Source organism: Palaemon carinicauda, chromosome 37 (genome assembly GCF_036898095.1).
Source record: "Palaemon carinicauda isolate YSFRI2023 chromosome 37, ASM3689809v2, whole genome shotgun sequence".
In the NCBI taxonomy this organism is placed as follows: Eukaryota; Metazoa; Arthropoda; class Malacostraca; order Decapoda; family Palaemonidae; genus Palaemon; species Palaemon carinicauda.
The window spans coordinates 47,155,928-47,182,939 of record NC_090761.1 but is presented as its reverse complement, the minus strand read 5'-3'; the positions used below and the strand labels follow the sequence as shown (position 1 = coordinate 47,182,939).

Sequence of the window (27,012 nt, the reverse complement as noted above, 5' to 3'; positions counted from 1 at the left end):
ATATATATATATATATATATATATGTCTATATATATATATATATATATATATATGTCTATATATATATATATATATATATATATATATATATATATATATATATATATATATATATATGTATATATATATATATACACATATAAAATATGGTAACCAGTTCATGATGTTGAGTACGTAGTAGGTTGGCCAGGGCACAAGCCACCCGTTGAGATACTACCACTAGAGAGTTATGGGGTCCTTTGACAGGTCAGACAGTACTAAATTTTACATTGGATCTTTATCTCTGGTTACAGTTCACTTCCCTTTTGCCTACACATACACCGAATAGTCTGGCATATTCTTTATAGATTCTCCTCTCTCCTCATACACCTGACAACACTGAGATTACCAAACAATTTTCTAATTTTTCTTCTCCCAGGGGTTTAATTATTGCACTGTAATTGTTCAGTGGCTATTTTCCTCTTAGTAAGGGTAGCAGGGACTCTTTAGCCATGGTAATCAGTACTTCTAGGAGAAGGACACTCCAAAATCAAACTAGTGTTCTCTAGTCTTGGGTAGTGCCATAGCCTCTGTACCATGGTCTTCCATTGTCTTGGGTTAGAGCTCTCTTGCTTAAGGGTACCACACTCGGGCACGCTATTTTATCTAATTTCTCTCTTTCTTGTTTTGTTAAAATTTTTGTAGTTTATATAGGAAATGTTTATTTTAATGTTGTTGCTATTCTTAAAATATTTTATTTTTCTTTTCCTCACAGCTATTTTCCCTGTTGGGGCCCCTGGGCTTATAGCATCATGCTTTTCCAACTAGGGTTGTAGCTTAGCAAGTAATAATAATAATAATAATAATAATATTAATAATAATAATAATAATAATAATAATAATAATAATAATAATAATAATAATGATAAATAGAATCACTACTCATTATATTGATGAGAATCACTACGTAACCAAAACATCAAACATAACGAACGCCGCTGAGCCATTGATGTTGAGTTTAATGACAGGATTTTAACAGCTCTATTATCATCAGTAGTGTTCTCGTAAGTTATATTCACTTACAAAAGTAATTCATTGCCTTATTTGGATCAGTGACTGTCAGTTACATCCTCAAGAACCCAATGACGAGATAGTACATTATCCGTTTAAATTAACGGTAATGTTGAACGTTTCAAAGTTCTGGTGAAAAAAACGTTAGCCTAAACATAAGTCTTGGAAAAGTCTAAGTCCTTGTCTTGGCCAAAGTCTTATCAGAAGCAGACTCCAGAAATTACAGACCAATCTGGCAGGCGATTGGACTTTATTAAACCTCTAAGTAAGTTTTATATATTTAGTTATTATGTCGGTAATTTTGTCTGTAATTCCGTTCCTCCTCTTGTTTTCCACAGCAGCTGGTTGGCCCACTGTACCGGTATAATATAGGAAACGTTATTTCTAGGTCCTGGCTAAGTGTACAGTAGGTTAAGTGTGGAAATTGGTACATTTTTAATTAGATGCTGTTCTGTGAACGTATTCCTGTCCGTCGTTATACAAAGGCTCAGTGGGGTGGGGGTGTATGTATGATGATGGCCATGGCTCGTTAACCCCTATTTTCAATCCTAGGGTAGTTTGTAGCGCTACGGCCAATCGTCCTAATTTGCTTATTATCGCTCCGACTGTTATCTTGTATAGAATAAAAACGTTTGGAAATGGTCTACGGATCTTAAATGTTGTGTAAGGGGGGGGTCCGGGGGGGGGGCGCAGCCCCCCTGGGTAAGGACACGGCTTTTAGCATAGGTTAGGGTGGTTTTTTAAGTTAGCTTCTCTCTTCGTACTCGTAGGTAAGTAAACTGTTGTGTAAGGGGTGGGGGGTCGGGGGGGGGGGGGGGGGAAGCCCCCCTGGGTAAGGATACGACTTTTAGCATAGGTTAGGTGGGTTTTTAAAGTTAGCTTTTCCCGCCAAAATCGTTTTCAGAACGACGGCCACAGTTCAGAATATTCCCGTTTTCTGGCCGTCACCCTACAAACGCTCCCAATCCTATTGCTAAAAATACAGCAGTTTAAGGTGGGTCGTAGGGCAGCTTGTAGGTTAGGTGGGAAAGTGTAGGTTAGATGCTGTTCTATGCACGTGCTCCTGTCCGTCATTATACAAAGGCTCCATAGTATCTTGGTGTAATTTAAACAATTTTGAATACTTCTGATGGAAACTTGTTTTTCAAGCTGTAAACATGCCTGAATCACATCAGTATATAACATGAAAAAAACACATTTATAAATGGGAAAATTCAGATATGACCTAACCAGAGGTTCCTACCTAACCTAACCTTGGATTTTCATCCTTTCTTACCAGCGATGGGACTCTACCTCCCCTATGCAACCACCCCGAAGACTCTGTCCATTACTAACAATAAGATAGATTATATTCTTGTGTTTGACTTTCCTTCTGAAACAGTTTTTCATATGTATATCCTAGTTTCACTCTTGAGTATAACTTTAACCCTTTTACCCCCAGGCTATTTGGAAATTTCCAACCCTTAACCCCCTGTGGTTATTTTTTTTCAAGCACATTTTCCAGTATATTTTTTTTAAATTGCTCTAACAGCCTTAATTTTCGTCATAGAGAGGTCAGGTTGGTCTCATTCTCTTGGAAAATGCCTGAAGTTTCTCAAAAAATTATCAAAAATATGCAAAAAAAAATTTAAATAGCAGTTTTTTGCAAGGATTTACTGGTACGTCCATGGGGGTAAAGGAATGAGTTTTGTGAAACGTACCAGTATGTCCTTTGGGGGTAAAAGGGTTAAAAGTATGACTTTCTGACAATTACCATTTCAAAACTATTTAAATAAACACATCAGTAACATCTCGTTATTTCTTCTAAGAGGAATTGGCTGTATATTTAGCATGCTCCCAACAATGAGACTCGCTGAGATACATGGAAGAACTGTTCCAAAATGTTATGGCTAGTTTCTTATTAAAAGTGAAGGTGGGCAATTGGCCAAAAAAAAAAAAAAAAAAAAAAAAGTCTGATTGGCCACTTGGAAGAAGAATGTTTCATGAATAGTTTGGAATTAATTTCCAAAGACAGAATTGGGAAATTTTAATTAGATGAGTATTTAGGTTATTATTGTATTAGTGTCTTATAGGATATGGGTCTCAACGTGATGTATTTGAAGGGATATATTAGATTGTCATTTCAAGTTTAATAGCTAATATTGTGGTACTACTGTATACTAAAGTAAAACAAAAATGGGACTGGATTTTCTGAGTTGAACTGTTTTGATTTTCATTTCTATCAAAAATATATACAGTAAATATGTGATACTTTAATTTCTACCCGAACTGAAATTCACTATAGTATAAGAAATGGACAAGTGCTGGCTATTTCGGCAATTTTCTTTATGTTAATGGGGACTGTGGCATAATAACTACAAATAAGCAACCAATGATATTTACAGTATTAGTTTTCTCTCAATGAAGGGGATACTTTACTATAGTCCATTTCTTTTAGCGAGTCATATTTGCACCGACTCGCAGTGGTGCCCTTTTAGCTCGGAAAAGTTTCCTGATCGCTGATTGGTTGGACAAGATAATTCTAACCAATCAGCAACCAGGAAACTCTTCCGAGCTAAAAGGGTACCGTTGCGAGTCGGTGCAAATATGACTCGCTAAAAGAAATGGACTATACTGTAGTAAATAATTTACAAGTTCACTCAGTTACTGACACAGGTCTTTGTCCTATATTCCAGGGGGTAACTGCACAAGTTAAAAGGATGTCTTTGGAGCAGACAGCATGCGAGGGTGAGTATAGTTATAAGAAATCAGGTTACTGAAATATGTTTATCTAAATGTATATCACTTCTTGATTTGTCCCTTGTGTAGATTATAGTATTATATGTGCAAGTCATAACATTAAAAATACTTTTATTACCGGTTTACATGTGTGATGTCCAAAAGTTTATAGTACCATAGATGTACTGTATAAAACTTGTAATATCACCCTCACCAATTGTTTTTTTTATTTCTTCATATTCCCTTACAAATGCTGTTATTTTTCAATATTAAACTTAGCCGGTGATCATATAGCTGTCAGCTCTGCTGCCCGACAGAAAAACCTAAGGACAAAATACGCCAGCGATCGCTATACAGGTAGGGGGTGTTCATCAACAGCGCCATCTGTCGAGCAGGTACTCAAGTACTCCCAGTAAACACAGAACCAATTTTCTCTCTGTCGTGCCACTGGCAAGACCTACTAAATACGCTGTTGCTTTCTGGATTGATTTTCACGTTATTTGGTGAAGTATTCATTTCTGGTTATTAGCTTTCGCTGTGCAGAGGTTATCTTCAATACTTCCTTGCATTCTTTTATTGAATTTTGGATTATTTGTTGACGACTTGGATAGATTTTGAATCCCCCCTTCGACTAATTCAAGATGTCTGACCCTTCTCAAGTCCCCAAATACAGGAAGTGTAGTGCTAGGGACTGTTCAAGGCGTCTTCCGAAGGCCTCTATCGATCCGCACACCATTTGTTCCAATTGTCGGGGTAAAACCTGTCAATTGGAAGATCGATGTGAGGAATGCGTTGGGCTTTCGGAATTCGATTTTCAAGAATTCCTGAAATATTCACGTAGGCTAGAGAGAGATAGAGTCAGGAGGAGTTCGTCTCGCTCAGTTGATTTTTCCTCTCCCCATGCCCCACAACCTATTCCTTCCCCTGTAGTGGTTACTCCCGACCCCCCTTCTAGCACTCATCAACCTTCGATGGCAGATATGATGCGTGCCATCCAGGCTCTGGGTGAGAGAGTCGAGTCATTGGCGAGTGACCGCAACCAACTCATGGCTGACGTCAGGGAGTTGAAGGGTAAAAGTGCAGTGGGAAGTGAAGTGAGTGTTAGTGCAGTGAAAAGTGTTAGTGTTACGCATGAGGGTGCGTCTGTTCGTGCCTGTCGTCCTCCCAGTCCGGGACCTCTTGCAAGCTCCCAAGCCCAGGGGAGAAGCAATGTCGTACGACCAAAGGGTTCGACAGGCTTTAATCAGCGGACAGACGTTCCCTCCGTGGTTTCGGACGTATCTTTCCTAGATCGCCCCACCCACAAGAAGACGAGTGAGCCCGTTCATTCCTCGTCTGCGGAAGAGGTTTCACGCCAGAAACGATGGACCAAGGTCTCACGGCCTCTTAAACGCAAGGTCCCTTCCGCGCAAGTCCAACGGCCCAGGTGTAGCCACTGGGTCAGTTCGGACTCGCTGCAGTCTTCCGACGACTGCACACCTCCTAAGAGAGGCAAAGTGGTACCGCAACAGGCAGTAACACCGTCTGTTGCTGCACCTGCTGCTGTAGACCCTAAGTGGTCTTTGCTACAGTCTATGCAGACTCAGTTAGCTTCTTTCATGCAGGAGTATCGTGCGGAGAAGGTTGACGCTGCACCCGTTAGCCTACAACCAACCACGGTTGTGCGCCCAGTAGACGCTGAGGCTGCCTGCTCCCGCACTCCAGCTGTGAGAGTTCCACCACCCATGCGCAGTCGACCCTGCCAGACGCATGTTGACGTTCACCGACGCACGGAACCCTCCGTTGACGTTCGCGTGTTACCACAACAACAGGAGGGTGGAGTTAAGTTGCCGTGTTTTGACGCTGTGCGTCAACCTCCGCAACCCACTGTGGTTTCCGCTACTCGACCGCAGTCAGGAGTAGACGCCTTGCGTCCCCACACAGCTATGGTTGTTGCCAGTTCACAGACTGACCAACAGTTCCATGACGTTGGGTCCAGTGCAGCCACGCATGCACCCGTGCTGCCGGACTCAGCCGACCAGCTTTTACCTACTCCTTTGCCGCTTCCTCCTCAACATTCAGACGATGGACTCTCTGATGATGACGACGCTGCACATCTTGACGACCAACACACGGACATCGACGAACCCAAGATCACGCCTCCCTCCTTAGACTTTAGGAAAGTGCTTGCGCTGTTCAAGGATTTATATCCTGATCAGTTTGTGTCTGCAGCACCACGCTCGCCTCCCTCTGAGTTCGCTTTAAGCATGCAGTCATCCGCACCTGCCTTTACGAAGCTCGTACTCGCTCGCTCGTCCAAGAGAGCTTTAAGAGTACTGGGAGATTGGTTGCAGTCCAAAAAGCAACTTGGGAAGACAGCCTTCATGTTTCCCCCGGCCAAGCTTGCTTCCAGATCTAGCGTCTGGTATGCCACGGGAGAAGTTCTCGGCTTGGGAGTTCCTGCCTCTGCCCAGGGCGACTTCTCAAGTCTGGTAGACTCTCCCCGCAGGCTGGCCATGAGACGCTCCAAGATTTGTTAGACTCCTTCGGATATGGACCATCTAATGAAAGGAGTTTTTCGAGCATTCGAAGTCTTTAACTTCTTGGACTGGTGTTTGGGAGCGTTGAGCAGGAAGACCTCCCCTTCTGACAAGGAAACTTCCATGCTCATTATGTCCTGCATGGACAAAGCCATACGGGATGGTTCTAGTGAGCTTGCGGCTTCTTTCGTGTCCAGGGTCCTCAAGAAGCGGGATCACCTTTGCTCCTTCTTGTCAGCTGGAGTCACCCCATGTCAAAAGTCGGAACTTATGTTTGCTCCTCTCTCGAAGTGCCTCTTCCCTGAGGAGTTGATCAAGGAGATTGCCGCCTCCTTGATCCAGAAAGACACTCATGACCTGGTTGCGTCATCCGCACGCAAAGCCACCCCTTTGCCCTCCGTGCCTAGACCCAGGATGGACACTCCAGCGTCAAGGTTCATTCCGCCCTTTCGTGGCAGAGCCTCCAGCAGAGGAGGTGCTCGTGCCGAAGGTCAACGTGGGAGCAAGAAGAAGGGTTCCAAGTCCTTTAGAGGCAGAGTCTGACTGCCACCTTCCTCAGACAGCAGTGGGAGCCAGGCTCAAGAACTACTGGCAGGCCTGGGAGAACAGGGGCGCAGATGCACAGTCTGTGAAGTTACTCAGAGAGGGGTACAAGATTCCATTCTTGCGCAAGCCCCCTCTAGCAACAACTCCCATCGACCTCTCTCCCAGGTACAGAGAGGAGGACAAGAGACTAGCTTTGCAGCAAGAGGTGTCTCTCTTACTACAAAAGGGAGCGGTAGTCAAAGTCCGGGACCATCAATCCCCGGGCTTCTACAACCGTCTCTTCTTAGTGGCGAAGAAGACAGGAGGGTGGAGGCCGGTGCTAGACGTCAGTGCTCTGAATGTCTTTGTCACAAAGCAGACGTTCACCATGGAGACGACAAAGTCGGTTCTAGCATCGGTCAGGAAGGAAGACTGGATGGTCTCGTTAGACCTAAAGGACGCTTACTTTCACGTCCCCATCCACCCAGATTCCCAACCTTTTCTAAGGTTCGTTTTCGGGAAGGTTGTATACCAGTTTCAAGCCCTGTGCTTTGGCCTAAGCACGGCACCTCTTGTTTTTACGAAACTGATGAGGAATATTGCCAAATTCCTGCATTTAGCAGACATCAGAGCCTCCCTCTATTTGGACGACTGGCTTCTAAGAGCTTCGTCAAGTCGTCGCTGTCTGGAGAATCTAAAGTGGACTCTAGATCTGACCAAGGAATTGGGTCTCCTGGTCAATATGGAAAAGTCCCAACTCGTCCCATCCCAAACTATAGTGTACCTAGGAATGGAGATTCAGAGTCAAGCTTTTCGGGCTTTTCCGTCGGCCCCCAGAATCAGTCAAGCCCAAGAATGCATCCAGAACATGCTGAAGAAGGACCGATGTTCAGTCAGACAGTGGATGAGTCTGATAGGGACGCTTTCATCACTGGACCAGTTCATCGCGTTAGGGAGACTGCACCTCCGACCCCTTCAATTTCATCTAGCTGTTCACTGGAGAAAGGACAAGACGCTAGAAGCGGTCTCGATTCCTATTTCCGAGAAGATGAAGTCTTCACTGACTTGGTGGAAGGACAACATTCTCCTCAGGGAGGGTCTGCCACTGGCTGTTCAGACCCCCAACCACATTCTCTTCTCGGACGCATCGGACACGGGCTGGGGTGCGACATTGGACGGTCGGGAATGCTCGGGCACGTGGAATGCGGATCAAAGAACGTTGCACATCAACTGCAAGGAGCTACTGGCAGTTCATCTGGCCTTGAGAAGCTTCAAGTCCCTCCTTCTAGGCAAGGTGGTGGAGGTGAACTCCGACAACACCACAGCCTTGGCGTACATCTCCAAGCAAGGAGGGACTCATTCGAGGACGTTGTACGAGATCGCAAGGGACCTCCTCACCTGGTCAAGAGATCGAAACATATCGCTAGTAACGAGGTTCATTCAAGGCAACATGAATGTCATGGCAGACCGCCTCAGCCGGAAGGGTCAAATCATCCCAACAGAGTGGACCCTTCACAAGAATGTATGCAAGAGACTATGGGCCTTGTGGGGTCAGCCTACCATAGATCTGTTTGCAACCTCGATGACCAAGAGGCTCCCAATTTATTGCTCACCGATTCCGGACCCAGCAGCAGTTCACATAGATGCCTTTCTTCTGGATTGGTCCCATCTAGACCTTTATGCATTCCCCCCCGTTCAAGATTGTCAACAGAGTACTGCAGAAGTTCGCCTCTCACGAAGGGACAAGGTTGACGTTGGTTGCTCCCCTCTGGCCCGCGAGAGAATGGTTCACCGAGGTACTGCAATGGCTAGTAGACGTTCCCAGAACACTTCCTCTAAGAGTGGACCTTCTGCGTCAGCCGCACGTAAAGAAGGTACACCCAAGCCTCCACGCTCTTCGTCTGACTGCCTTCAGACTATCGAAAGACTCTCGAGAGCTAGAGGCTTTTCGAAGGAGGCAGCCAGAGCGATTGCTAGAGCAAGGAGGACATCCACTCTTAAAGTCTACCAGTCGAAGTGGGAAGTCTTCCGAAGCTGGTGCAAGTCGGTATCAGTATCCTCAACCAGTACCTCTGTAACTCAGATAGCTGACTTCCTTTTATACCTAAGGAAGGAAAGATCTCTTTCAGCTCCCACGATCAAGGGTTACAGAAGCATGTTGGCAGCAGTCTTCCGTCACAGAGGCTTAGATCTTTCCAACAACAAAGATCTACAGGACCTCCTTAAGTCTTTTGAGACCTCAAAGGAGCGTCGGTTGGCCACACCAGGTTGGAACTTAGACGTGGTACTAAGATTCCTTATGTCAGAAAGGTTCGAACCACTTCAATCAGCCTCTTTTAAAGATCTCACTTTGAAGACCCTTTTCCTCGTCTGCTTAGCAACAGCTAAAAGAGTCAGTGAGATACACGCCTTCAGCAGGAACATTGGATTTACATCTGAAACGGCTACATGTTCCTTACAGCTTGGTTTTTTAGCCAAAAACGAACTTCCTTCTCGTCCTTGGCCCAAATCGTTCGATATTCCAAGCCTTTCTAATTTGGTTGGAAATGAACAAGAAAGAGTACTATGCCCTGTAAGAGCTCTTAAGTACTATTTGAGACGTACTAAACCATTACGAGGACAGTCAGAAGCTTTATGGTGCGCTATTAACCCTGGATAGGTACGGTGGGTCGTTTGCGACCCCGAGCGTCAAAAAAAAATAGGTTTTTCTCACGTGACTCACCCCTGTGACTGAATTTGTGGGTGATCGACCTGCAGGAGGTGTCTCCCCTACACGCTCTAGTAGTGTCCAGATGTGCATTGCTGTAGCTGTACTCCTTCCCCGATTTCTGAGACGCGTCGGGGTCGTTCGCGTCCGAGTTTACCCTTCTGAGGTAGTTTGCATAATTATCAAAGTTATTACGTATTATGAAATTGTCGTAGAATGGTGCAACTTGTATAGGTTATCAGTTGTGGAAAGTCTTGGTGGATTGTTTGGCTACCATGTGCATGTTTTTTTTTTTAGTTAAAATGTCGTTCATCACCACGAGGACCATTTTACCGCGAGTGCCCCTTTTTCATTTTTTTTCATTTTTTTGCCAAGTCATTTTTCCGTAAGATATTGCCAAATAGTGTCGTAAAACTTTTGCTTGTTTAGTGTTGGAAAGTGTGTCTAGATGATCTGGCTACCCATGCATGACTTTGTTTTTGTCAGATACGACGTAGTTATTGGTATATTGGGTATTTAACTGCGGTTACCAATTTCTGTTTTTTTTCAATATTTGTAAAAATTACTACGTAGTAAGGAATTGCCGTATATTATTGATTTTTTTTTCATGTTTATGTGTTAGAAAGTGTGCCTTGATGGTTGGGCTAACACGTGCATGTCATTTTTTTTATCTGAGATGTCGTATATTAGAATGTCGGGCATTTTACCGCGAGTGTCCCTTTTTAATTTTTTTTAATTTTTTTGCCAAGTCATTTTTCCGTAAGATATTGCGAAATAGTGTCGTAAAACTTTTGCTTTTTTAATGTTGGAAAGTGTGTCTAGATGATCTGGCTACCCATGCGTGATTTTGTTTTTGTCAGATACGACGTAGTTATTGGTATATTGGGTATTTAACTGCGGTTGCCAATTTCTGTTTTTTTTTTCAATATTTGTAAAAATTTACTACGTAGTAAGGAATTGCCGTATATTATTGATTTTTTTTCATGTTTATGTGTTAGAAAGTGTGCCTTGATGGTTGGGCTAACACGTGCATGTCTTTTTTTTTTATCTGAGATGCCGTATATTAGAATGTTGGGCATTTTTCCGCGAGTGCCCCTTTTTATTTGTTTTGCATTTTTTTGCTTAGTCATGTTACCGTAAGGAATTGGCAAGTAGTGTCGCAAAACTTATATTTTTATAGTGTTGGAAAGTGTTTCTAGATGATCTGGCTACCCATGCCTATTTTTTTTTTAGCCAGATATGGCGTATATATAAGTATGTGTTCGATTTTCCTGTGATTGCCATTTTTTCGTTTTTTCCCATTTCTTTCAAAATTACTACGTACTAAGGAACTATCACAGACTAATATTTCATTTATATGTTTATTTGTCGGAAAATATGCCTTGATGGTTTGCCTAGCACGTGGCTGAAATTTTTTTTCTGAAATGCCGTATATTAGAATGGCCATTTTTCCACGAGTGCCCCTTTTTATTTGTTTTGCATTTTTTTGCTTAGTCATGTTACCGTAAGGAATTGGCAAGTAGTGTCGCAAAACTTATATTTTTATAGTGTTGGAAAGTGTTTCTAGATGATCTGGCTACCCATGCCTATCTTTTTTTTTAGCCAGATATGGCGTATATATAGGTATGTGTTCGATTTTCCGGTGATTGCCATTTTTTCGTTTTTTCCCAATTCTTTCAAAATTACTACGTACTAAGGAACTATCACAGAGTAATGATTCCTCTAGATGTTTATTTGTCGGAAAATTTTGTTTACTTTTTTTTTGATTGAATATCATCAAATTTTTTTAGCTAAAATATTGTTTTACATTTTTTTTTTCGATTTTATTTCCCTTCAAAAAAAATTTTTTGGGTCAGAATTTTAATTTTATAGTCGTAAAATAATCGACAATTATCCAGCAACCCACCATACAATTTTTATGCATATCCAATAATAATTAGATTAGTAAATAACACCTTGAAATTGACATACCCTTCCTACATTTCAAGTGGCAGATTAGGGAGTCTGAGTCAGTGTGGTTGGCGGCCATTTTGTGGACATATCCGAAGCGTAAGCTGCCCTATCTATATATATTCTTGTTCCCTATAGAATTTGTGATATTTTGGTATATTTTTACCTGCATAAATATCATATTATATATTAAATATATGTATTTTTTTACGAAATTTCCAAGTACTCAAAAAATTACCTTTAGATATGGCCCCTGATATAAATGTAATTTACAAAATAATGAAGATTTTTTTACATATTTCTATTTTAGGATAACATATGTTTATTCCCTAAAAAAATTAGCCACTTCCTATTTCATTTGGGTACCCAAAAAAATTCATGAAATTTGGACAATTTTTTTTGGCCAAAAAAAGTTACCCTTTTTTTCTCATTTCAGATCTTCACCTCCATGGGTCTGACTTCATCCAAAATACATCAAGATGTGTCCTAAACATTCAAGAATCAATTCCTAAAAGGATTTGTGTATATATGTATAAACTTTTTTTTTATGAATTTTTATGTCAGGTCTTTTTTTTTTTCTACTTAATTTTTTAAAATATTTATAATAAATAGTTTTTCTGCAGATGAGTAGTATTTATCTTTACAGTTGTTTTGAGCATTCATTGAAGTTTTTTTTGGCAAAAGAAAAAAGGAGGTTACTGCAAAAACTGATTTTTCAAGAATTTTTTTTGGCGTCGGGGTCGTTCGCGTCCGAGTATACCCTTAAAGGGGTGTCCGAGGACCGTACCTATCCAGGGTTAAGAAACCTTCTTTACCTATGTCGAAGAATGCAGTTTCTTATTATATCAGACTTTTGATTCGAGAAGCTCATTCCCATCTGAATGAGGAGGACCATGCTTTGCTGAAGGTAAGGACACATGAAGTTAGAGCTGTCGCAACTTCAGTAGCCTTCAAACAAAACAGATCTCTGCAGAGTGTAATGGATGCAACCTATTGGAGAAGCAAGTCAGTGTTCGCATCATTTTACCTTAAAGATGTCCAGTCTCTTTACGAGAACTGCTACACCCTGGGACCATTCGTAGCAGCGAGTGCAGTAGTGGGTGAGGGCTCAACCACTACATTCCCCTAATCCCATAACCTTTTTAATCTTTCTCTTGAAATGTTTTTTATTGTTGTTTTTTGGGTTGTCCGGAAGGCTAAGAAGCCTTTCGCATCCTGGTTGATTTGGCGGGTGGTCAAATTCTTTTCTTGAGAAGCGCCTAGATTAGAGGTTTTGATGAGGTCCTTTAGTATGGGTTGCAACCCTTCATACTTCAGCACCTAGGAGTCGCTCAGCATCCTATGAGGATCGCGAGGCTCAGTAAGGAAGACGTACTTAAAAAGGCAGAGTAATTGTTCAAGTCGACTTCCTTACCAGGTACTTATTGATTTTATGTTTGTTATTTTGAATAACTGCTAAAATGAAATACAAAATACTTAGCTCTTAATGTAAACATATAATGCTGGTCTCTACCCACCCCCCTGGGTGTGAATCAGCTATATGATCACCAGCTAAGTTTAATATTGAAAAATGTTATTTTCATTAGTAAAATAAATTTTTGAATATACTTACCCGGTGATCATATATTAAAGGACCCTCCCTTCCTCCCCAATAGAGACCCAGTGGACCGAGGAGAAAATTGGTTCTGTGTTTACTGGGAGTACTTGAGTACCTGCTCGACAGATGGCGCTGTTGATGAACACCCCCTACCTGTATAGCGATCGCTGGCGTATTTTGTCCTTAGGTTTTTCTGTCGGGCAGCAGAGCTGACAGCTATATGATCACCGGGTAAGTATATTCAAAAATTTATTTTACTAATGAAAATAACATGTTTCTACATGAATACAATCTGTGGTCTTGTAATAGGAGTATGACTTTAGTGAAGCTGAAACAACCATTAAAACCAAGGTAGTTAAAACGGTAAAATTTCCAGTCTCAAACCCAGCCATTTATGCATGAAATAAATATTTTTTAGTTTTTTTATTGTTTTATAGTGTTCTGATGCTATTATCTTCTGCAAAAGTATTGTTTTCTGATTGCCACCATTCAACATCATAGTTTTGGGTGGGAGAGAATTAGAACTAAAGAATTACGGAAGATAATAACAGCAGAAATCAACAAATACCTTTCGAGTTCTGTAACGCTTTCTTTCGAGCTGAGTTTTCTTTTGAACACATACTTCTTAATCTTGAACATGATATGATTTTAAAAAGGGGAACAAATACAAGAACACCAGCTAACCTAAAATTCCTCACCTTACTTAACCTAGAAGGACTATCCTAGAGTGGGGGGGAGGGTAATAGTGCCCCCCCCCCCCCCTTAGACAGCCGTATCCCTAGCTTATGCTGAGACTTAAACTTAATGTCTTACCTTAATATTCGGAGTATGAGTAATTGGAATCAGGTGTAAAAATAGGCGACGGTTTGCTTTCAAAATATGTAGCACTCGTCTAAAACTCACCTTGTAATCGCTTACAAAGAAAATGCACTGGATACGCTTCTTAGATTGGTCTTTCTATCTTTACAGTAACACTGCCAGTAATGTTGATCTGTACATAAAATGCACGGCTTAGAACTTTCAGACACTTTCTGATGGAAGCATTCTGTGAATACATAGAAATTTCATTGTTCCCACACTAACAAACCTTATGTTATTTATGTGGATTATCTTTCGGTGGAGCTGTTAAGTAGCCATTAGACTAAAAGTGCGAAGTAGCAACCCTGCCTAACCGCTTGAGCGAGTAGCCCGGGGTTGGCTGGTGGTACCGAGTCACCTTTACATATACTCTCACGGCTGTGAGCTACGTCACTTTTTCTTTTGGCTCGGTGGAGAGCGGACGTCGCCTCTTACTGCTCACAAGGCTGTCATTGAACAGTGTAATCGTTCTTTCCCTTTTTAGGTGTGCTTGCTGCTTCTGATCGCCTTCATGCAAACCTGTCCTGGTCGCGAGGGTGCTGCGTGCGGTACCTTTATGTCATTGCTGGATATCGTCAGCACTCTGTGTCCTTTGTGTAGAGGGCATCGTTGCAAGCAGGGTTCGCCCTGTGTAGAGTGCAGGGAGTGGCCTGCCTCCCAATAGGAGAAGTGTGGATGTCACAACAAGAAAAGGCTAAGCACGATCTTTCTCCCTCGGGCGGAAAAAGCGCGTTCTTCGTCCTCTCGCACCCCTAAAACTCTTTCTAAAGCTCCTTCGCATTCACACTCTTCCGTGGGGCGATCGAGCAGGAGCGCTGACCGCTCAACTCCTGTGCAACCCCAGGGTGCTGGGTGAGTAGTTGCTTCCCCTATAGGAGCAACTTCACCTCCTACCTCCGGGGAAGCCCTTTTCTCTTGCAGATGTGTTGCAGGTATGGCCGTCCTTATGGGTTTCTGTACCCCCTATGAAGGAAGAGCTTGTTTAACTCTAGCGTGGTGCCAGGTAGGACCCTACACTGGAGCCCTCAACATTTGATGCTTTGGATGTCTGCGAAGTTCACCTGTCACCTTCTGCTGGACCTTCCACGCATGGACGAGGCGATCGCTTGCATTCGCCCCTCCAAGAGCCTCTTGCTGACAACGATCTCACTCGCCATCCTGGGACATCGTCGTGTGTTGACCTTTAGCTTTCTAACTGTCCCCACAGGAATACTTCGGTTGTAGGTGAGGATCGGGGACGACCTTCACCATCTTTTCATCCCTTAGGACACTTCTGATCGTCATTCGCAACGATCTGAAGATCATCAGGATCTTGATCCGAATGCTCTCCATCCAGAAAACGTTCTTGCTTTAGAGCTTCACGTTCGCGAGGCAGACGGTTTCGACGATCTCCTCAGAGGGGTTCCTCTTCATGAGGAGAAGTGTCGCGATCGCGTTCTGCACAATCACGAGCAACTAAGTCTAGATCTATGTAGGTTCGGATGCTTACGTTCTAGATCGCGCAGATCTAGAGCACGAGGATGACGCTCACGTTCGCGAGGACGGAGCTCCCGTTCACGCTCGCGAGGACGACGTTCAAAATTGCGAGGCCGACGTTCAAAATTGCGAGGCCGACGCTCATGTTCACACGCTAGGTACTTCACGACATTCACAGTGTTCTCGATCGAGAGTTAGACGCTCACGATCATGAACAATACGTTTACGATCAAGGCCTAGATGTTCCTCATCTAGAGGTAGAGGTAAGCGTACGCGCAGTCCGTCAGCGCATCACTCCTTAACCCGTCCTCCTAAACGACCCCGGACCAAACCTGACCCTGAGACAGACCGCTCTGTGGACAGGCGTCCAACTAAACCACCTCCAGTGCCCTTTGCTGCATGGGGTACTTTAGCACAGCATTTGTCTACGCAACGCGCCACAATGCGTCCTTCTGTGACGCGTTTGCCAACGCTGAAAGTTGCCTCAGGATTAGATCCCTGCAGTGGCAGCTGAAGTCTGTGTGGAAGCAACACTCGGATCCACCGGTCACTTGAGTTCCAATTTTTGAGGAACAAGTGACGGACCTGCCTTGGTGGGTGGCAGACGAAAATCTTCGCAAAGGTCAAGATCTTCTCGTCCCTCCTCCTGACTTGATACTCTTTACAGATGCATCAAAAGAAGGATGGGGGCCCCACTTACTGCATCACATGATCTCTGGCCTCTGATCAGAGTCAGAAAGGTGCCAGCACATAAATCTCTAGAGATGAGAGCAGCATACCTAGCTCATCATTAGTTCCAGCAGTTGCTGGCAGGCCACTCTGTGGTGTTGATGAGCGACAACTTTACAGTAGTAGCTCACATAAACAAACAAGGCAGTACCTTTTCGCAGTCTCCACGCCATCTTGCAGTAAAGATTCTCAGAAAGTCAGAGGAACATTCGGTGTCCCTATCAGCTTGCTTCATTCCAGGCAAGAGGAATGTGCTCGCGGATAATCTGAGTAGAGTGACCCAGTTAGTAGGCTCCGAATGGTCTTTAAATTGTCAGATAGCCAACAAAGTTCTAACTTTGTGGGGTTCCTCGACTGTAGACCTGTTCGCAACATCTCTGAACAGCAAGCTTCCGCTGTACTCTTCTCCAGTCCCGGTCCCTCAGGCTCTACGGTAGGATGTATTTCAACAACCGTGGGACAACATTGACGTGTACGCCTTTCTCCCATTCTGTCTGTTGAGAAGACTGCTCAAGAAGACCAGAGCATCCAAAAACCTAATGATGACGCTTATAGCACCGCTATGGCATCATGCAGAGTGGTTCTCGGACTTTTTGCAACTACTAGTAGATCTACCAAAAGAACACCCTCCACGAACACCCTCCACGATCAGATCTACTCAAACAACCACACGCAAACATCTTCCACAGAAGCGTGCAGTCGCTTCAACTTCACGCTTGGAGACTATCCAGTGTCTCCTCTCGAATAAGGGCTTTTCACAACAAGCTGCCGAGAGAATGTCCAGATACTTGCGTAAGTCCTTAGCCTCTGTGTACCAGGCAAATTGGACAGTGGTCTGTGGTTAGTGTCGTGGAAGGAATCTCTCTCCTCGATGCCTCTATCCCCGTAATAGCGGAGTTTCTTGTATACCTTTGAGAGGAAAAGCTTCTTTCAGTCTTGGCAGTAAATGGCTATCGCTCAGCCTTGGGACTTGCCTTTAAGCTGAAAGGAGTGGACGTTTCCTCTTCGTTGGAGCTTTCTTTACTCATACAGAGTTATGAGGTCACTTGTCCTCAGTCAGAGATTAGACCTCTTCCCTGGAACATGGTTCGTGTTTTGAGGTCCTTAAAAGGACCTCCCTACGAACCATTACGCCATGCAATTGACTGAAACCTCACTTTGAAAATGGCGTTCCTGCTTGCTTTAGCCTCGGCAAAGAGAGTTGGTGAACTTTATGGCTTCTCATATGACATCGCCCATTCAAGGGGATGGCAGGAAAGTGACACTCTGCTTTGTCCCTGAGTTCATTGCTAAGACTAAAAATCCAGGGGGTACTGGGCCCTACATTTGGGCCATTTCAGATTATGAGTCTACGTCCTGTAACCAATGACCCAGATCAATTGTTACTATGCCCGAGGAGGAGTTTGAGCTATCTTAAACCCACTCAGCTTCATGGCCCCGACTAACATCTCTTTTTGTTACCTCTGTACGGGTTAAGAGGAGGATCACTAAAAACACTATTTCATCTTGGATACGCCAAGTGATTGAAAGAGCTTTAGTCCCTGATCTTCCTCCGGCTCGACGACTTAAAGCCCATGATGTCAGGGGTATCAGTACGTCCTTGGCATTCAAACGCAACTTTTCCCTGTTGCAGGTATTACAAGCGGTTGTGTGGAAACATCAAAATACATACACAGCCCACTATTTGAAAGAAGTGACCCACAGGAAACTAGATACATTTACTGTCTTTCCTGTGTTGGCTGCTCAACAAGTGGTTTAAGAAAACCTTGGGCTCCTTGTTGGACAAGTAGCAGTTGGATAAGGGCATTGGATACCTGGTTAAGACTGGGATGAATGAAAGTATGTCTGGCTTTTCCTTTCTTCATCTTCCCCTACCTTGGGGTACAGCACTATGGGTCCCTCTGCAAGCTGGCTTCAACCTTTGCGGGTAATTATGACTTCGCTTGTGTAGCCTAGTATAGTCATAGGTTTATTTACTGTCCACATCCCCGTTGCTTCCTGCGAGGTAAGCAACAGGAAACATCTTTGCTAATTCCTATATAAACTCTGAATGTGATCATACAAGACATACATAGCTCTCATGACAATGAATTGCTATGGCCACTGTTATACTCACTATATTTTAGCGAGGCATTAAAGTTTTCCTTAGACCACAGTCATGTACTGTATTAGGTAAAACCGGGTCAAAGTCCATGCCAGAATTTGGACTTCCACCCAGCTAAGAGAGTCATCCACATAAATAACGTAAGGTTTGTTAGTGACGGAACAAATGGCAAGTTCAGAGATAATTTGTCAGAAATGGTACGTGTACAGTGTGTTGCAATTTGATCATACACAAACATCACTAGAGTGTTGTAATTTGAACATGGGTAAATTTTGCTTCTATGTTATAAAATGAAGGTATGACATAATATAACAAGTTTATTAATAGCTAGCAGCAAGATTATCAATGCAGTATAGAATTCAAATGTTCACTATCACTATCATCATCATCATCATCTCCTACGCCTATAGACGTAAAGGGTCTATGATAATTTTCGACAGTTGATTCTCTCTTGAGCTATTAAATCAAAATATCTCCATTTATCATCTTCTACTTCACGCTTCATAGTCCTCAGCCATGTAGGCCTGGGACTTCCAACTTTTCCAGTGCCTTGAATTGAATTCCTGATCAAAGAGAATTTATTCTTTAACCAAATTAAAACTATCCATTTTAGATACAGACTACAGTATTGTAACATGATTCTAAGTCTATCTAGGTAATGTGCACAGTAGATGAATATTACAAGGGAAGATACTAAAACTGTTGGTAATATTATCCCATAAAGCTCAGTAAAGTTAGACCAATTTAGCAAAATTGTCCATATCTTTCTTTTCTTTATTTTTATATTGATAATTATGGTAATAAACAATATTTTTCATGATGATGAAAGAAAATGTATTTGAATTTAGCTTTTTATATGATGGACATTATTCATATGTATATATTTTTTTCAGATTTAAAGGCTTTCGAAAGAAGACTCACTGAGGTTATTGCACGTCTTCAGCCAGCTACAACACGATGGAGAAGTAGGTCCTATGATCTTCAAGTCATTTGGTTTAAGAATGCTTTACTATATATTAATGATTATATAATTTTTATTTTTTAATTATTATTTGTTCCGGCACAAATACAAACCCTCCACTATTTATAGAGGTATTACTTTTGGCGTAGCTGAAAGACGAGCCATGATAATTTTTATTGAAGGATAACTACCCAATCCGCTAGTTAGTGGGTGGGGGTGGGGTAGACTGGCTACCCCGCTCACTCACACCTCTCAACTGAGTAACCACTTTACTTTATGGCTCGGTAGAAGACAGACATGCTGCCTTTCTCTCCCGCAAAGACTTTCCTTAATTGTTATTCTATTTAGTTTTATATGTGTGTTTTTATATTATACATATATATGTGTGTATATATGTATATATGGAAGCATACTTGTATGTTGTTAAATACTTGTAACTTTTATTACTGTTGACACCGTATCCGGCGTTCTCCGCCGTAATGGAGTCGTCGTCGTGTTGTTATTACTACTACTACCTTACCTTGCCGCCCTCCCCCTCCGTGGGTGGCCGGCAGTTCCTCAGCGGGATTACTCCTTTCCCGTTCGTGGTTTGGTGCCGGTCCTCTTGGGTTTTTTTTCTCTCAGTACAGTACTTGAGTTGAAGTTTATAACTGCTTATGATTTTACTTTTCAACTCTCGTTCCACTCCCCTTAATGGCGATGGGCCAACGCCCTTCCTCGGCTGGCGGAGCGAGTGCTTAACTAATTTGTCGACTCCCTTTTGAGGAATTCTCTTACAAGGAAGGTTTATTAATCCCCCGAATAGTTCTTTTTATGCAGCAGAGTTATGAATTGTAATTCATCACAACTTTAATTTTTTCTACAGATAGCAGCCAACGTAGAAAACAAGGCCGATGGATTCGGCCACTCCGGTCAATGTCCTGCGCTACCTGTGGCAGTTCGTGAGATGCTCACCTTACAAGGTAGCACTCGTTGCCGACCATCAACTTGAACAAGGCTTGTTGATGGGAAGCATAGATTGCTGCCAGGAGGTTTGTCTCTTAGGGTTGTAGAACCTTCCCTTACGAGGGAGAGTTAACCTTCCCCGGAGTTGGGCTGCTCCCCCTTCCGAGGGAGTTTCCCTTCAGCTGTTCAGATGCTATCTCGTTGCCAAAGACTGTGCTTCTTCCTCTTGGGGCTGGGAGAAAGCAAAGTCTCAGGGTTATTCCTCCTTCGGGGGAAATTCTCTCTTGTCCACGTGAGAGATTGTTACGCCTTCGCTTTTTTTTCCATAGACCTGGAAGAATGCTTGTCTTAGGTAATATCCTCCTTCGGGAAGACTTCTCTCTCGTTCGCAAGAGTGATTGTTACGCCTAGGCTTTTTTCCCATAGAGCTGGGAGAAAGCTTGTCTTGTGCGATGTCCTCCTTCAGGAGGACTTCTCTCTCATTCATGAGAGAGATTGTTCAGTGACCAACGTATGTTGTACGCCTACACTTTTTTCCCATAGGGCTGGGAGAAAGCTTGTTCTAAGCAATGTTCTCCTTCGGGAGAACTTTCCTCTCATTCGCGAGAACTTTCCTCTCATTCGCAAGAGAAAGCTTGTGTTCAGATATTGTGTCAGAGCTTTGGGGAAACACTTCTCTCGTTCGCGAGAGAAGATCGCCACTGGGCATCGGTGGTCCCCATACGCTTACTGTTCTCCTCCAGGGGCAGAGATAGAACCTTGCCTTAAGCACTGTTCTTCTTCAGGAGAACAAACCTTTCCTTCGGGGGAGGCAGCTCTTGAGATGGAGCAGTCTCCCCCTCGGGTGGAGTAGGCTTTACGTTCCTCTTCGGAGGTTCGTAGGGTGGAAGGGTTTGTGACCTCTCTCCATCCTAGACGTTCTCCTCCACGGGCTGTGAGGAGGCATCTCTTTGAACCTGCTGGTTCTCCTTGCTGTGACCCTTCGGGGTCTCGTGATGATCACCCTTTGGACTGGCATGACGTGAGTCTTTGGGCTCTCGTCATGTTGAACCTGCTGATTCTCATGACCCTGGGAGTCCTTCGGATCTCCGTCACGCTGAAACTTAGGGTTCTCGCGACTTGAAACTTTTGGATTCCAGTTACGTTGAACCCTTGGGCTCTCTTAACGATAGTTACGTTGAGCCTTTGGGCGCTCATGCTATCAGTCATGCTGAACCTTTGGATTCTCTTGGCAGGGAGATCTCTGTCTCCTGTTACGTTGACCCTTCGGGGTCTTGCAACCGTGGTTACGTCGAGGCCCCAGGCTCTAGTGCCTCTCGTCACGTTCCTTCAGGTTCTCATAACGGAAACTGCCAGTTCGGAAGCTAGCGGGAAAATATTTTACATTCCAGTTCATTTCCCCTTGCAGGTCTTGCCTGCATTAGACGGTAGTTTTTCTCGCGAGCTAGAAAGCGTTTGATGGCAACCTCATATGGGAAAGCAGTCGATGGCAATCTAATGTATGTCGAAGCAAACCCCCACTTATGAGACTTCACCCTTTTTGGGAGACACTCGTTCCTGATTAGTTTTACATAACTTCAACAGATGTTAAAATTTTATAAAGGCCGTAAGAACTCCTTCCCGGAGCATGCACTTTCTCTTAAGACAAAACCGTGAGGTTATTGTCATAAACTTGGGTTCTACTGTTTGATTGAATCGGCCACATCCCGTCATTGTACCTCGGGTACAACGACTTATCGTTTTACATGATAGGCTTTTGAGACTTCTTACCCTTGATGGACAAGTAGCCAAGGGTTGAGGTCTGAGGTTACCCAGGTTAGTCTGGGGTGAATGAGTATGAATGACTGATGCCTTTCTTCCTTTCATCTTCTCCCCTCTGGGGAAAAAAGCTCCGCAAGCCTCAGCATAGCTGACCTCCCCTCACTGCGGGTAAGACTCATTTCTCTTGTGCCTCCTAAGTATAGAATAATACTTTGTTGAGGAAGGGTATTGGGTAAGTCTTAAGAACTCTAGGTTTTGTACTCGAGTTCCTATGTTACAGACAAGCCACACTGTTAGTTTCACTCACACTCAAGCTACTGCAGGCCGCTATCAGTGCATTACCTCATATCGGTACTTGATTTTAGCAAGGGTAGGGTTCCTTCTTCTATCAATCATAGATCGAAATAGAGAGGACCCCAGGTCATGACCAAGGCCAGTTGGTGAGGACTTCCTCCATCCTAAGAGTAAGTCACCCCTATAAATAGCGTAAGGTTTGTATTTGCGCCGGAACATAACAAATTTGGAAGTAATTTGTATTTTTCCTAGCACACAAACCTGAAGCTATTCATACAAATTGTCCCGTCACCCTGTCCCCCGAGAAATCCTGCCATAAAGCAAAGTGGTTACTCAGCCGAGAGGTGTGAGTGAGCGGGGTAGCCAGTCTACCTCGCCCCCACCTGCTAACTAGCAGATGGGGGAGTTATCTCTCACTAAAAGTTATCATGGCTCGTCTTTCAGCTACGCCAATATTAATAACCCTATGAATAGCTTAAGGTTTGTATGCTAGGAAAATTACAAATTACTTATAAATTTGTTAATTTATGTGTAATAATTTTTTTGTGATAATTCTCTTTAATATTCTTTATTTGCAGTGGTGTTGGTAATTGTTGCTGCATGCACAGCTTTAGGAGCATACCTATGGTTGACAGATCCTGTTACACAGGATGCAACTTTTCTACAATCTCTTCTAAATCATTTATTCTTCACATTTGCGGCGTCTGCTTTGAGTAAGTATCTGATTATTTTTTCATGGACCTCAGTTTTTATATTTATATGAATTTAATTCTTATTCAATCTTTTAATGAGACAGCTGTATCAGTTCATAAAACCAACTTGGAAAAGACTATTGTATTGAGATACTCTAAATTCAGTAGAATGAAAATGGTATTCCATCCCATCTGTGTCCCTAAGAACCCCTTTTGAAAAATCATAACATTTCATGAGTAGTGTGCAGACGGCTATAGAGAGGTGGGTTTTGAATGGGGCCCTTTAAAAATACAGTACAATTAAGGGGTATGTGATAAGTTATGTTTTTCCCCCTGTTTGTTAGTAAACACCTTAATGGCCTCTATTTTAATCGTACAGTAATGAAACTTGCGGGGATCAACTATTGTGTAAAAAGCTGGAAATAGTTAAATTTTGGAAGGTTAAGGTCTTGGTGAAGCAAAATGTCCAGTTCATGTAATAGCCTTAAGTTTAGACATTGTTGTCATGGAAACATCAAACTTGGTTCATATTTGAGAGTATGAAAATTCATGCCAACTAATACATGTTAAGGTCGAAGGGCAAGGTCGAATCCATGGTCAAGGTTAAGTAAAAGGTCAAATTCCGGTCATCAACCATACGGCTGTAATTTTAATTGTAAAGGAATTGAACTTGCAGCGATTTTAAACTGTTATGTATAGAGCTGGAAATTAATAAATTTTGGAACGTCTCAGACGAGCAAAATGTCCATATCACGTATTCAGCCCAAAGTTTGAACATCCTTGTCACAGAGACTTCAAACTTGGTTCTTATTCGAGAGTATAAAAATCCCCGCCAATTAATACATGTTAAGGTCAAACGTCAAGGTTGAGAAATAAGCTGCTAAGGTGGAGAGCTGCGCTCTACTGAGCGCCCCTTTAGTTTTTCTGTTTCCATTGTGTTCAAATCACAGAGAAAGCCTCGCCCCATCTGACTACAAGTCCCTCCTACAAGACTAAAACTTATCAGTAATGCAAATTTGTACCGACACTAGACTTGTATATGAAGCAAGAAACTGATCTTCTCTACAAGGGTTCAATGAAATCAGAAGCTTTAACATAAGACCCAGTTTGATGAAAATCTTAACCCAAGAAGAAACTTCTTTATCCATAAAGCGATGAATTGACCAATGCTAATCATAAATAATGAAGGGCATGGAAGGTGTGCGAATGTTGCTACAACTTTAATTTCAAGGTATACGATAAAACGTTAATTACTTCTTAATTATACTGCTTCATTAATGAACCCGTATGAAGCTATTTGTTCCACAGCACGTCCAGAACATAAACTGGTCAAACTTATATCTAGGGAACATTAACTTTGGACTTGTGAAGATTGGACATTGTAAATATTTTAATATTGAATTTGGCATCAATATTATTGTTTAGAGATAAACCAACAGTCAAGAAATTTTGATTCAATGGGGCTGAATATTTAGATGTCTATCTTAATGCAACATATACATTAATGAGATGTCATAATGTAAATGGGGTAATGCAATGTTTTTATATTGTGTAGTACTTTGTCATCAGTGTAATTAGTATATTATAGCTTGCAAATTAGTTAGGGTTCACACTAAGAGTATTTTCACTTCTGTGAATTGCTTAACGATGTGTTGAAATTATCAGGAAACTGTTACAAAGTCACATTGGTAATAAGGCCAAAACTACATCCTTCATCAGACTTCTAGAACAGTAGTATACTGTATAATTTAGTGAGTGCTAAAATATTTTAAAATTTACCAGAATGTCCGAGTACTATCTGATCTAGTATTTAAACTGATGAATTGGACTCGCAGAGTTTGCTGAAAACTGGTTCTCAGAGTGTTTGTATGAAGTGTCTTAAAGTCTAATATATTATTTGGCTGTTGGAGAATTCACTAAATACTTTGTATTGCACATACCTCAAATACAGTATACTGTATACTTTTAGCGAGTTGTTCAACAGTTTATCAGAATAACAGCCCATGATATAGATTCATATCTGGATCTTACCGATGGGGTACCTATAGCAGTTCAACAGATTGTGGATTAAAAGTTATTAGTGGTGTATTCTTTGGTATAAATATCAAGTTGTGAGATAAAACTATGCACTTTACAATTTATTGTGTCATCCTGTAACATAAAACAGTTCACTGCAGCTAGTTATATCTTCTCTATCTTTAATCTTGTACTTCCTTTTACCAAGCTTATGACAAAACTTTTGTTTTAATTTCATGAGTAATGTATACAGTATATGAAAAGTTTGTAATCATTGGGTTGTTTTCCAGAAACATTATCAGTTTTGTTCCTGTGTAAGCTTTGAATTGCATAAAGAGTTCATATTTGTACTGTACTGTTTATAAAATTATCTTTACTACTTTGTTTATCCATTTGCCTCTTGCAGTTCTCCTTTTCATCATGGGTATACATAGAAAAGTTGTTTCTCCATCCATCATTACTTCAAGAACTCGGGCGGTATTGGTTGATTTTAACATGTCTTGTGACGATACTGGAAAACTCATCCTGAAGCCTCGACCTACGACCACCTGAGTTTACTAAACCTTAGGAAAAAATCAATTAACTGTATATATTTTAGGAATTACAATTATATTCTCAAAAGTATATCAAGCATTTGTTATGAATGGAGATTTGGGTGTTTTGCATCTTGAAATTTAGGGTTGAAATTTATTAGGAATTGAATAGTGTGAAAGGAAGTTCATTAATTTGCATGCCGTACATGTATTGGGTTATTGATTAAGCCAATTATGCCATCGATTTTTACAGATGGTTCCTGATTATGCAGTACTGTATTTGTAAATGCATCAAGTGAATAAATCATTTTTTTTCCATTTAATATTCAGTGTACAAGGCAGGCCTTGAAGCTGTCCATCAAAATCTAGTTCTTTCAAGATTTTTCTGTTAGTCCTTGTAGTAATAGTACTGTGACATAGGGTATTTGCTTCCCATCAGGTTGGCAGAATTTCCACTTTTATTCTGAAATAATGATCTAACTAAAGATGTTTAGTCTTAGATAAATATATTTTTTAAGATTTCAGTACAGTGTAGCAGGTTAGGGAATTGATAGAGATTTTAGAGCAAAGGAAATTTAAACTTATTCTGCCAGAATCTTATCATGCTCCTAATTATCCCCATCATTTCACCTAACATTATCAGACTCGAGTGCTTTACCAAATAGTAATATTGTTAGCAGATAGTTTTATCATAATACTGATATTTTGTTATGAAGATATTGTAATGTAATGTCGGTCAGTGATTTCTTTTTCTTCGTATACCATGCATGGTACTGAATTTTTAATAGGTAAAAAAAGAAAGTTATATAGTAAGCAAATGTACTATTTTTAATAACGAACAAACCCAGGCTTTATTCCATTAATAGAAAGCAATCACAGCTATTAACTGAACTATGTAGCTTTAGGTACCTGTCAAACTGACATGCTATTTTTTATAATTACTGTCATGAGTACCTTATGATATGTAAATTAAAGGTTTGTACTTACATCTAGCTCAAATAAACTTGAAAAGATATGTAGTAGAGATAAAGCTCTGTTAATTGAAATGTACTCTTGTAAATAAAGTGAATGTCCTGAAATGTATAAATGTTAAATATTTTAGGAAAGCTTGTTATAGATCGTACGACTCCTTTTACTGTTAGCTCAAAAATGTTTAGTGGATGAAATTCTATTGGTAGTAAATGACTGTCCAAATACTTAAAATTGTTTTTTTTTTCAAGTGATGGGAAATAGAATTCTTAATATATTACAATCTTCTAAAATGTAACGGGTGTGTATTTTGAGATATTCAGACACTAAAGTACATAATGTGCTTTAAAAAAAACTGATTGTTTGCTGTTTTCCTTATTTTATCATCTAGAGTTACAACTCCCAGTAATAGTAGTTATATCTAACCTTACATCATTAATTGCTTCCAAGACTTAAGACTCCACACAAAAATTTTCTTTATGAAAATTGACCCTTCAAAAAAAACCCCAGACACCTGTACTTAACCCCATAGTTACCAAAACAATGTCATTTTGTAGTTTAACTTTTTAATCTTCTTAATAAATATCTATATATTTATTGTAAAGAA

General features: G+C 41.6%; 1 protein-coding gene across 3 annotated transcripts; it reads left to right on the top strand.

Moving 5' to 3' along the window:
- Window positions 1-960: 960 nt before the first annotated feature.
- Cnep1r2 (CTD nuclear envelope phosphatase 1 regulatory subunit 2) lies at window positions 961-26,639 on the top strand. Of its 3 annotated transcripts, none has more exons than XM_068361132.1 (5): window positions 961-1,044; window positions 3,727-3,778; window positions 19,128-19,199; window positions 22,774-22,908; window positions 25,310-26,639. In XM_068361132.1, the coding sequence occupies exons 2-5, from the start codon at window positions 3,751-3,753 to the stop codon at window positions 25,453-25,455; spliced, it is 381 nt and encodes a 126-aa protein (XP_068217233.1). In that variant the 5' UTR covers window positions 961-1,044; window positions 3,727-3,750; the 3' UTR covers window positions 25,456-26,639. The 3 variants fall into 3 exon arrangements, with proteins under 3 accessions (XP_068217233.1, XP_068217232.1, XP_068217231.1); XM_068361131.1 differs by having other exon boundaries at window positions 964-1,290; XM_068361130.1 differs by having other exon boundaries at window positions 965-1,316.
- Window positions 26,640-27,012: the final 373 nt, after the last annotated feature.

Coding starts and splice junctions, on each gene's coding strand:
- Cnep1r2 (XM_068361132.1), top strand. CDS start 3,751: ATGTCTTTGGAGCAGACAGCATGCGAGG. Junction 3,779..19,127: donor GGAGCAGACAGCATGCGAGG/GTGAGTATAGTT, acceptor TATTTTTTTCAG/ATTTAAAGGCTTTCGAAAGA. Junction 22,909..25,309: donor ATTTGCGGCGTCTGCTTTGA/GTAAGTATCTGA, acceptor TGCCTCTTGCAG/TTCTCCTTTTCATCATGGGT.